General features: G+C 55.1%; 1 protein-coding gene across 1 annotated transcript in view; it reads right to left on the bottom strand.

The window, feature by feature from the left end:
* Positions 1-4,362: 4,362 nt before the first annotated feature.
* LOC140128402 (phospholipid scramblase 1-like) overlaps positions 4,363-13,048 on the bottom strand; it is a 69,264-nt gene continuing 60,578 nt past the window's right edge. The window contains exon 8 of the mRNA XM_072150096.1: positions 4,363-4,576. Within this exon, the coding sequence (XP_072006197.1) occupies positions 4,517-4,576 (60 nt within the window). The 3' untranslated portion in view covers positions 4,363-4,516. The remainder of the gene's footprint in view (positions 4,577-13,048) is intronic.

Genomic DNA, 13,048 nt, shown 5'->3' with positions numbered 1-13,048 from the left:
GTCCCTCCCCGCTCAGGTCCCTGGAGTTCTCCTTCTTCTTCCTGGTGCATGTAAGTGCATTGTCCGTGTATAATGCGCTGTGCAGGGAGTCACTAAGATCCTTCGCCCGATATCCTGCATGTGTCACTTCCCCGCTCAGGTCCCCGGAGTTCATCTTCTTCTTCCTGGTGCATGTAAGTGCATTGTCCGTGTATAATGCGCTGTGCGGGGAGTCACTAAGATTATACGCCCGATATCCTGCATGTGTCACTTCCCCGCTCAGGTCCCTGGAGTTCATCTTCTTCTTCCTGGTGCATGTAAGTGCATTGTCCGTGTATAATGCGCTGTGCGGGGTGTCACTAAGATCCTGCACCCGATATCCTGCATGTGTCGCTTCCCCGCTCAGGTCCCTGGAGTTCACCTTCTTCTTCCTGGTGAATGTGAGAGGATGGAGGACAGGAGACCACAGTATGAGGAGGATGGAGGACAGGAGGTCACAGTATGAGAAGGATGGAGGACAGGAGGCCACAGTTTGAGGAGGATGGAGGACAGGAGGTCACAGTATGAGGATGGAGGACATGAGGCTACAGTATGAGGAGGATGGAGGACAGGAGGCCACAGTATGAGGAGGATGGAGGACAGGACGTCACAGTATGAGGAGGATGGAGGACAAGAGGCCACAGTATGAGGAGGATGGAGGACAGGAGGTCACAGTATGAGGAGGATTGAGGACAGGAGGTCACAGTATGAGGATGGAGGACAGGAGGTCACAGTATGAGGAGGATTGAGGACAGGAGGTCACAGTATGAGGATGGAGGACAGGAGGTCACAGTATGAGGGGGATGGAGGACAGGAGGTCACAGTATGAGGAGGATGGAGGACAGGAGGTCACAGTATGAGGGGGATGGAGGACAGGAGGTCACAGTATGAGGGGGATGGAGGACAGGAGGTCACAGTATGAGGAGGATGGAGGACAGGAGGTCACAGTATGAGGATGGAGGACAGGAGGTCACAGTATGAGGAGGATGGAGGACAGGAGGTCACAGTATGAGGAGGATGGAGGACAGGAGGTCACAGTATGAGGAGGATGGAGGACAGGAGGTCACAGTATGAGGAGGATGGAGGACAGGAGGTCACATTATGAGGAGGATGGAGGACTGAAGGCCACAGTATGAGGAGGATGGAGGACAGGAGGTCACAGTATGAGGAGGATGGAGGACAGGAGGTCACAGTATGAGGAGGATGGAGGACAGGAGGTCACAGTATGAGGAGGATGGAGGACAGGAGGTCACAGTATGAGGAGGATGTAGTACATTAGGCCACAGTATGAGGAGGATGGAGGACAGGAGGTCACAGTATGTGGAGGATGGAGGACAGGAGGTCACAGTATGAGGAGGATGGAGGACAGGAGGTCACAGTATGAGGAGGATGGAGGACAGTAGGTCACAGTATGAGGATGGAGGACGGGAGGCCACAGTATGAGGAGGATGGAGGACAGAGATCACAATATGAGGAGGATGGAGGTCAGAGATCACAGTATGAGGATGGAGGACGGGAGGTCACAGTATGAGGAGGATGGAGGACAGGGGACCACAGTATGAGGAGGATGGAGGACAGGAGGTCACAGTATGAGGAGGATGGAGGACAGGAGGTCACAGTATGAGGAGGATGGAGGACAGGAGGTCACAGTATGAGGATGGAGGACAGGAGGTCACAGTATGAGGAGGATGGAGGACAGGAGGTCACAGTATGAGGATGGAGGACAGGAGGTCACAGTATGAGGAGGATGGAGGACAGGAGGTCACAGTATGAGGAGGAAGGAGGACAGGAGGTCACAGTATGAGGAGGATGGAGGACAGGAGGCCACAGTATGAGGAGGATGGAGGACACAATATGAGGAGGATGGAGGACAGGAGGTCACAGTATGAGGAGGATGGAGGACAGGAGGACACAGTATGAGGAGGATGGAGGACAGGAGGCCACAGTATGAGGATGATGGAGGACAGGAGGTCACAGTATGAGGAGGATGGAGGACAGGAGGTCACAGTATGAGGAGGATGGAGGACAGGAGGTCACAGTATGAGGAGGATGTAGGACAGGAGGTCACAGTATGAGGAGGATGGAGGACAGGAGGTCACAGTATGAGGAGGATGGAGGACAGGAGGCCACAGTATGAGGAGGATGGAGGACAGGAGGTCACAGTATGAGGAGGATGGAGGACAGGAGGTCACAGTATGAGGAGGATGGAGGACAGGAGGCCACAGTATGAGGATGGAGGTCAGGAGGTCACAGTATGAGGGAGATGGAGGACAGGAGGCCACAGTATGAGGAGGATGGAGGACAGGAGGCCACAGTATGAGGAGGATGGAGGACAGGAGGTCACAGTATGAGGAGGATGGAGGACAGGAGGCCACAGTATGAGGATGGAGGACAGGAGGGCACAGTATGAGGAGGATGGAGGACAGGAGGTCACTGTATGAGGATGGAGGTCAGGAGGTCACAGTATGAGGATGGAGGTCAGGGGCTACACCATGTCAGGAGTGGCGGGGGTAGGAGTAAAGATTGTATCATGTGTAGGTCTGGGGAGATAAAAGTGGAAAACCAAATGTAAAAGGGAGGATAAAATTGAAGAGGGTTTTTATATGTTGCAGAGGTGCATTATGGGGTATTATAAAGGTCCATCGGGGAGGTGGCCACAGGAAGGGGCATTATACAATGTGGGGGCTGATATGGTCTATATTACACTGTCTCTGGGTGGGGCCAGACTGGGCCGGGTACATGCACATCCAGCCGTCTGGTGTCTACTCATATTATTTCTATATTAAAGGGATTTTCCATGAAGAGAAGATCCTTCTATGTCCTCAGGACATTCTCTAATTCACTAACAAGAGAACCCAACATCTCACAGATACGACCCGTCTCTATCAGTCCTGCTGGACGTGACCCTGTAACTTCTGACTTCGGGTCGGGGGCGCCATCTTGGATTCCTTTGTGACAGCGTGGGGCTGAGATTTATGACTCTTTGCTCTGAGCCGGTAGCCATGCCCCCTGCTGTCTAACTCCGCCGCCTTCAGTACAGCACGGAGCTCACAGACTCTTACCGACATCTTGCTAGCACTTCATGAGCAGAAAGAAACTGGAAACTACAAGGAGATGAGTGATCTTGGGGAAGGGGGAGGCAGGCACATGTCTGTGAGATGTAGCAGAGCTCACAGTGTTACAAGTTACAAGGAGATAAGTGACCCGGGGGAAGGGGGAGGCAGGCACATGTCTGTGAGATGTAGCAGAGCTCACAGTGTAACAAGTTACAAGGAGATAAGTGACCCGGGGGAAGGGGGAGGCAGGCACATGTCTGTGAGATGTAGCAGAGCTCACAGTGTAACAAGTTACAAGGAGATAAGTGACCCGGGGGAAGGGGGAGGCAGGCACATGTCTGTGAGATGTAGCAGTGCTCACAGTGTTACAAGTTACAAGGAGATAAGTGAACCAGGGGAAGGGGGAGGCAGGCACATGTCTGTGAGATGTAGTAGAGCTCACAGTGTAACAAGTTACAAGGAGATAAGTGACCCGGGGGAAGGGGGAGGCAGGCACATGTCTGTGAGATGTAGTAGAGCTCACAGTGTAACAAGTTACAAGGAGATAAGTGACCCAGGGGAAGGGGGAGGCCGTGAGATGTAGCAGTGCTCACAGTGTAATGGTCTATCAGCCTCTGTGTAATAGGCAAAGTACACATTACTGGGGGTGGGGGAAGAGGGCACATTATAGGGGTAGGGGAAGAGGGCACATTACTGGGGAGAGAAGGGCACATTACGGGGGGGGGGGGGGTGAGTACACATTACGGGGGGGGCTCAAAGTACACATTACTGGGGGGGGGGGGCAGAGTACACATTACTGGGGGGGGGGGGGCAGCGTACAAAAAGTCATGATAGCCCCACGGCCTCCTGGGAAGGGTAAAGCTTTCTAAAGATATAACTGGATACAACAACACTTTATGAGATGTAAGCCTCGGTCATCATGGTGAACATGAGCCCGGTCACTCAGGGGTTAATGTTGTTCCCTGTTGCCGGGGCTCGGTGTGTTTGGGCTCATTCCATGGCTCTGGGTCAGTCTCTCAGTGTTTGTGTCTGTGCACTGATACCCTAGAGCCACCACCTTGATGCCCAGGCAGCAGAGCCTCTTGGGCTCCTCTAGTCACTGACCCATTGAGCAGGACTCGGAAACGCTCCACATTCCGGATCCACATCCAACCAATCCACCGCCTTGTGTGACAGCACAGAGGAGCATGACACCCTGGCTCCTGCTGTGTCTTTGTGACCCCTTCACCATCTGCCAAGAAGCGGGTGGCACCCATGTGTGGGCGTCATGTAATCACCCACAATGCACTGGGATACAATAATATTTATTGACACACACAAGTTTATATGATATAATAGACTGTAGAAAACATGGCAGCTCATACATATGTAAACGTCAGTGTATATGGGGGCGGAGCAGGGGGAGGGGCTTAAGGCTTGAGTGGAGGCAGCATCCGCCGCGGTTAGCCGATCACCGTGTGGCGTTCAGTCTTACTTCTCGACCTCTCGAAGAAAGCGTAATCCTGAAGAGAGAGCAGAGGACAGGGTCACACATTGTCACCTCATCCCCAAAATCACAGGGGGCGTGATAGATAGAGGGGGGCGTCACACAGATACAGGGGGGACGTCACACAGATACAGGGGGGCGTCACACAGATACAGGGGGGCGTCACACAGAGACAGGGGGACGTGATAGATAGAGGGGGGCGTCACACAGATACAGGGGGGACGTCACACAGATACAGGGGGGACGTCACACAGATACAGGGGGGCGTCACACAGAGACAGGGGGACGTGATAGATAGAGGGGGGCGTCACACAGATACAGGGGGGACGTCACACAGATACAGGGGGACGTCACACAGATACAGGGGGAGCGTCACAGAAACAGGGGGGCGTCACACAGATACAGGGGGGGGCGTCACAGATACAGGGGGGGGCATCACACAGATACAGGGGGGACGTCACACAGATACAGGGGGGCGTCACACAGAGACAGGGGGACGTGATAGATAGAGGGGGGCGTCACACAGATACAGGGGGGACGTCACACAGATACAGGGGGGCGTGATAGATAGAGGGGGGCGTCACACAGATACAGGGGGGGCGTCACACAGATACAGGGGGGCGTCACACAGATACAGGGGGGGCGTCACAGATACAGGGGGGCGTCACACAGATACAGGGGGGCGTCACACAGATACAGGGGGGCGTGATAGATAGAGGGGGGCGTCACACAGATACAGGGGGGAGGTCACACAGATACAGGGGGGCGTCACACAGATACAGGGGGGCGTGATAGATAGAGGGGGGCGTCACACAGATACAGGGGGGGCGTCACACAGATACAGGGGGGCGTCACACAGATACAGGGGGGGCGTCACAGATACAGGGGGGCGTCACACAGATACAGGGGGGGGGCGTCACAGATACAGGGGGGGCGTCACACAGATACAGGGGGGCGTCACACAGATACAGGGGGGCATCACACAGATAGAGGGGGCGTCACACAGATACAGGGGGGGCGTCACAGATACAGGGGGGCGTCACACAGATACAGGGGGGGGGGCGTCACAGATACAGGGGGGCGTCACACAGATACAGGGGGGCGTGATAGATAGAGGGGGGCGTCACACAGATACAGGGGGGACGTCACACAGATACAGGGGGGGCGTCACACAGATACAGGGGGGCGTCACACAGATACAGGGGGGCGTTACACAGATACAGGGGGGGCGTCACACAGATACAGGGGGGGCGTCACACAGATACAGGGGGGACGTCACACAGATACAGGGGGGCGTGATAGATAGAGGGGGGCGTCACACAGATACAGGGGGGGCGTCACACAGATACAGGGGGGCGTCACACAGATACAGGGGGGGCGTCACAGATACAGGGGGGCGTCACACAGATACAGGGGGGGGGGCGTCACAGATACAGGGGGGCGTCACACAGATACAGGGGGGGCATCACACAGATACAGGGGGGGCGTCACAGATACAGGGGGGCGTCACACAGATACAGGGGGGAGTCACACAGATACAGGGGGGCATCACACAGATACAGGGGGGCGTCACACAGATACAGGGGGGGCGTCACAGATACAGGGGGGGGGCGTCACAGATAGAGGGGGGCGTCACACAGATACAGGGGGGGGGCGTCACAGATACAGGGGGGGCATCACACAGATACAGGGGGGCGTCACACAGATACAGGGGGGGGGGGGCGTCACACAAATACAGGGGGGGCGTCACAGATACAGGGGGGGCGTCACACAGATACAGGGGGGGCGTCACACAGATACAGGGGGGGGGGCGTCACACAGATACAGGGAGGGCGTCACACAGATACAGGGGGGGCGTCACACAGATACAGGGGGGGGGGGGCGTCACACAGATACAGGGGGGTGTCACACAGATACAGGGGGGTGTCACACAGATACAGGGGGGCGTCACACAGATACAGGGGGGGCGTCACACAGATACAGGGGGGTGTCACACAGATACAGGGGGGGCGTCACACAGATACAGGGGGGGCATCACACAGATACAGGGGGGGCGTCACACAGATACAGGGGGGGCGTCACACAGATACAGGGGGGCGTCACACAGATACAGGGGGGGCGTCACACAGATACAGGGGGCGTCACACAAATACAGGGGGGGGGCGTCACAGATACAGGGGGGCATCACACAGATACAGGGGGGGGCGTCACAGATACAGGGGGGGCGTCACACAGATACAAGGGGGGCCTCACAGATACAGGTGGGGGGGGGGTGTCAAAGATACAGGGGGGGGGCGTCACAAATACAGGGGGGTGTAACAGATACAGGGGGGGCGGCACAGACACAGGGGGGTGTAACAGATACAGGGGGGGCGGCACAGATACAGGGGGGTGTAACAGATACAGGGGGGGCGTCACACAGATACAGGGGGGCGTCACACAGATACAGGGGGGGCGTCACACAGATACAGGGGGGCGTCACACAGATACAGGGGGGCGTCACACAGATACAGGGGGGGCGTCACACAGATACAGGGGGGCGTCACACAAATACAGGGGGGCCTCACAGATAGAGGGGGGCGTCACACAGATACAGGGGGGGCATCACACAGATACAGGGGGGGCGTCACACAGATACAGGGGGGGCGTCACACAGATACAGGGGGGCGTCACAGATACAGGGGGGGCGTCACACAGATACAGGGGGGGCGTCACAGATACAGGGGGGGCGTCACACAGATACAGGGGGGGCCTCACAGATACAGGTGGGGGGGGGGTGTCAAAGATACAGGGGGGGGCGTCACAAATACAGGGGGGTGTAACAGATACAGGGGGGTGTAACAGATACAGGGGGGTGTAACAGATACAGGGGGGTGTAACAGATACAGGGGGGGCGTCACAAATACAGGGGGGTGTAACAGATACAGGGGGGTGTAACAGATACAGGGGGGGCGGCACAGATACAGGGGGGTGTAACAGATACAGGGGGGTGTAACATATACAGGGGGGTGTAACAGATACAGGGGGGTGTAACAGATACAGGGGGGCGGCACAGATACAGGGGGGTGTAACAGATACAGGGGGGGCGGCACAGATACAGGGGGGTGTAACAGATACAGGGGGGTGTAACAGATACAGGGGGGGCGGCACAGATACAAGGGGGTGTAACATATACAGGGGGGTGTAACAGATACAGGGGGGTGTAACAGATACAGGGGGGGCGGCACAGATACAGGGGGGTGTAACAGATACAGGGGGGGCGGCACAGATACAGGGGGGTGTAACAGATACAGGGGGGTGTAACATATACAGGGGGGTGTAACAGATACAGGGGGGGTGTAACAGATACAGGGGGGTGTAACAGATACAGGGGGGGCGGCACAGACACAGGGGGGTGTAACAGATACAGGGGGGTGTAACAGATACAGGGGGGGTGTAACAGATACAGGGGGGGCGGCACAGATACAGGGGGGTGTAACAGATACAGGGGGGTGTAACAGATACAGGGGGGGCGGCACAGATACAGGGGGGTGTAACAGATACAGGGGGGTGTAACAGATACAGGGGGGTGTAACAGATACAGGGGGGGCGGCACAGATACAGGGGGGTGTAACAGATACAGGGGAGGCGGCACAGATACAGGGGGGTGTAACAGATACAGGGGGGTGTAACAGATACAGGGGGGTGTAACATATACAGGGGGGTGTAACAGATACAGGGGGGGCGGCACAGACACAGGGGGCACCATAAATCCTCCAGTGGCCACTAAAGACAGGCAGGCGGAGAGTCTACATGCCCCTACCTCAAATAGTATACCCCAAAGTAGAACACCCACCACAGACCCCATAGTAGAACACCCACCACTGACCCCATAGTAGAAGACCCACCACAGATCCCATAGTAGAACACCCACCACTGACCCCATAGTAGAACACCCACCACTGACCCCATAGTAGAACACCCACCACTGACCCCATAGTAGAACACCCACCACAGATCCCATAGTAGAACACCCACCACTGACCCCATAGTAGAACACCCACCACTGAGCCCATAGTAGAACACCCACCACTGACCCCATAGTAGAACACCCACCACTGACCCCATAGTAGAACACCCACCACAGACCCCATAGTAGAACACCCACCACTGACCCCATAGTAGAACACCCACCACTGAGCCCATAGTAGAACACCCACCACTGACCTCATAGTAGAACACCCACCACTGACCCCATAGTAGAACACCCACCACTGACCCCATAGTAGAACACCCACCCCTGACCTCATAGTAGAACACCCACCACAGACCTCATAGTAGAACACCCACCACAGACCCCATAGTAGAACACCCACCACAGACCCCATAGTAGAACACCCACCACTGACCTCATAGTAGAACACCCACCACAGACCCCATAGTAGAACACCCACCACTGACCTCATAGTAGAACACCTACCACTGACCCCATAGTAGAACACCCACCACAGACCTCATAGTAGAACACCCACCACTGACCTCATAGTAGAACACCCACCACTGACCCCATAGTAGAACACCCACCCCTGACCTCATAGTAGAACACCCACCACAGACCTCATAGTAGAACACCCACCACAGACCCCATAGTAGAACACCCACCACAGACCCCATAGTAGAACACCCACCACTGACCTCATAGTAGAACACCCACCACAGACCCCATAGTAGAACACCCACCACTGACCTCATAGTAGAACACCTACCACTGACCCCATAGTAGAACACCCACCACAGACCTCATAGTAGAACACCCACCACTGAGCCCATAGTAGAACACCCACCACTGAGCCCATAGTAGAACAGCCACCACTGACCCCATAGTAGAACACCCACCACAGACCCCTTAGTAGAACACCCACCACAGACCCCATAGTAGAACACCCACCACTGACCCCATAGTAGAACACCCACCACAGACCCCATAGTAGAACACCCACCACAGACCCCATAGTAGAACACCCACCACTGACCCCATAGTAGAACACCCACCACAGATCCCATAGTAGAACACCCACCACTGACCCCATAGTAGAACACCCACCACTGACCCCATAGTAGAACACCCACCACTGAGCCCATAGTAGAACACCCACCACAGACCCCATAGTAGAACACCCACCACTGACCCCATAGTAGAACACCCACCACTGACCCCATAGTAGAACACCCACCACAGACCCCATAGTAGAACACCCACCACTGACCCCATAGTAGAACACCCACCACTGACCCCATAGTAGAACACCCACCACTGACCCCATAGTAGAACACCCACCACAGACCCCATAGTAGAACACCCACCACTGAGCCCATAGTAGAACACCCACCACTGAGCCCATAGTAGAACACCCACCACAGACCCCTTAGTAGAACACCCACCACTGAGCCCATAGTAGAACACCCACCACTGAGCCCATAGTAGAACACCCACCACAGACCTCATAGTAGAACACCCACCACAGATCCCATAGTAGAACACCCACCACTGACCCCATAGTAGAACACCCACCACAGACCCCATAGTAGAACACCCACCACTGAGCCCATAGTAGAACACCCACCACTGACCCCATAGTAGAACACCCACCACTGACCCCATAGTAGAACAGCCACCACTGACCCCATAGTAGAACACCCACCACTGACCCCATAGTAGAACACCCACCACTGACCCCATAGTAGAACAGCCACCACTGACCCCATAGTAGAACACCCACCACTGACCCCATAGTAGAACACCCACCACTGACCCCATAGTAGAACACCCACCACAGACCCCATAGTAGAACACCCACCACTGAGCCCATAGTAGAACACCCACCACTGAGCCCATAGTAGAACACCCACCACAGACCCCTTAGTAGAACACCCACCACTGAGCCCATAGTAGAACACCCACCACTGAGCCCATAGTAGAACACCCACCACAGACCTCATAGTAGAACACCCACCACAGATCCCATAGTAGAACACCCACCACTGACCCCATAGTAGAACACCCACCACAGACCCCATAGTAGAACACCCACCACTGAGCCCATAGTAGAACACCCACCACTGACCCCATAGTAGAACACCCACCACTGACCCCATAGTAGAACAGCCACCACTGACCCCATAGTAGAACACCCACCACCGACCCCATAGTAGAACACCCACCACTGACCCCATAGTAGAACACCCACCACTGACCCCATAGTAGAACACCCACCACAGACCCCATAGTAGAACACCCACCACTGAGCCCATAGTAGAACACCCACCACTGAGCCCATAGTAGAACACCCACCACTGACCACATAGTAGAACACCCACCACAGACCCCATAGTAGAACACCCACCACTGACCTCATAGTAGAACACCCACCACTGACCCCATAGTAGAACACCCACCACTGAGCACATAGTAGAACACCCACCACTGACCCCATAGTAGAACACCCACCACTGAGCACATAGTAGAACACCCACCACTGAGCCCATAGTAGAACACCCACCACAGACCTCATAGTAGAACACCCACCACTGACCCCATAGTAGAACACCCACCACTGACCTCATAGTAGAACACCCACCACTGACCCCATAGTAGAACACCCACCACTGAGCACATAGTAGAACACCCACCACAGACCCCATAGTAGAACACCCACCACTGAGCCCATAGTAGAACACCCACCACAGACCCCATAGTAGAACACCCACCACAGACCTCATAGTAGAACACCCACCACAGACCCCATAGTAGAACACCTACCACTGACCCCATAGTAGAACAGCCACCACTGACCCCATAGTAGAACACCCACCACTGAGCCCATAGTAGAACACCCACCACAGACCCCATAGTAGAACACCCACCACAGACCCCATAGTAGAACACCCACCACAGACCCCATAGTAGAACACCCACCACTGACCCCATAGTAGAACACCCACCACTGAGCCCATAGTAGAACACCCACCAATGACCCCATAGTAGAACACCCACCACTGAGCCCATAGTAGAACACCCACCACTGAGCCCATAGTAGAACACCCACCACTGACCTCATAGTAGAACACCCACCACTGACCCCATAGTAGAACACCCACCACTGAGCACATAGTAGAACACCCACCACTGACCCAATAGTAGAACACCCACCACAGACCTCATAGTAGAACACCCACCACAGACCCCATAGTAGAACACCCACCACTGAGCACATAGTAGAACACCCACCACTGACCCCATAGTAGAACACCCACCACTGACCCCATAGTAGAACACCCACCACTGACCCCATAGTAGAACACCCACCACTGAGCACATAGTAGAACACCCACCACTGAGCCCATAGTAGAACACCCACCACTGAGCCCATAGTAGAACACCCACCACAGACCCCATAGTAGAACACCCACCACAGACCTCATAGTAGAACACCCACCACAGACCCCATAGTAGAACACCCACCACAGACCCCATAGTAGAACACCCACCACTGAGCACATAGTAGAACACCCACCACAGACCCCATAGTAGAACACCCACCACAGACCCCATAGTAGAACACCCACCACAGACCCCATAGTAGAACACCCACCACAGACCCCATAGTAGAACACCCACCACCGACCCCATAGTAGAACACCCACCACTGACCTCATAGTAGAACACCCACCACTGAGCCCATAGCAGAACACCCACCACAGACATCATATTAGAACACCCACCACTGACCCCATAGTAGAACACCCACCACAGACCCCATAGTAGAACACCCACCACTGACCCCATAGTAGAACACCCACCACTGAGCCCATAGTAGAACACCCACCACTGAGCCCATAGTAGAACACCCACCACAGACCCCATAGTAGAACACCCACCACAGACCCCATAGTAGAACACCCACCACAGACCCCATAGTAGAACACCCACCACAGACCCCATAGTAGAACACCCACCACAGACCCCATAGTAGAACACCCACCACTGACCTCATAGTAGAACAGCCACCACTGACCCCATAGTAGAACACCCACCACAGACCCCATAGTAGAACACCCACCACTGACCCCATAGTAGAATACCCACCACTGACCCCATAGTAGAACACCTACCACTGACCCCATAGTAGAACAGCCACCACTGACCCCATAGTAGAACACCCACAACTGACCCCATAGTAGAACACCCACCACAGACCCCATAGTAGAACACCCACCACTGAGCCCATAGTAGAACACCCACCACTGACCCCATAGTAGAACACCCACCACTGACCCCATAGTAGAACACCCACCACTGACCCTATAGTAGAACACCCACCACTGAGCCCATAGTAGAACACCCACCACAGACCCCATAGTAGAACACCCACCACTGAGCCCATAGTAGAACACCCACCATTGACCTCATACTAGACCACCTGCCACTGACCTTAAAACCTGTACCAAT

Source organism: Engystomops pustulosus, chromosome 4, assembly GCF_040894005.1.
Source record: "Engystomops pustulosus chromosome 4, aEngPut4.maternal, whole genome shotgun sequence".
In the NCBI taxonomy this organism is placed as follows: Eukaryota; Metazoa; Chordata; class Amphibia; order Anura; family Leptodactylidae; genus Engystomops; species Engystomops pustulosus.
The sequence above is the reverse complement of the archived record's forward strand: the minus strand, read 5'-3'. Positions and strand labels throughout refer to the sequence as shown.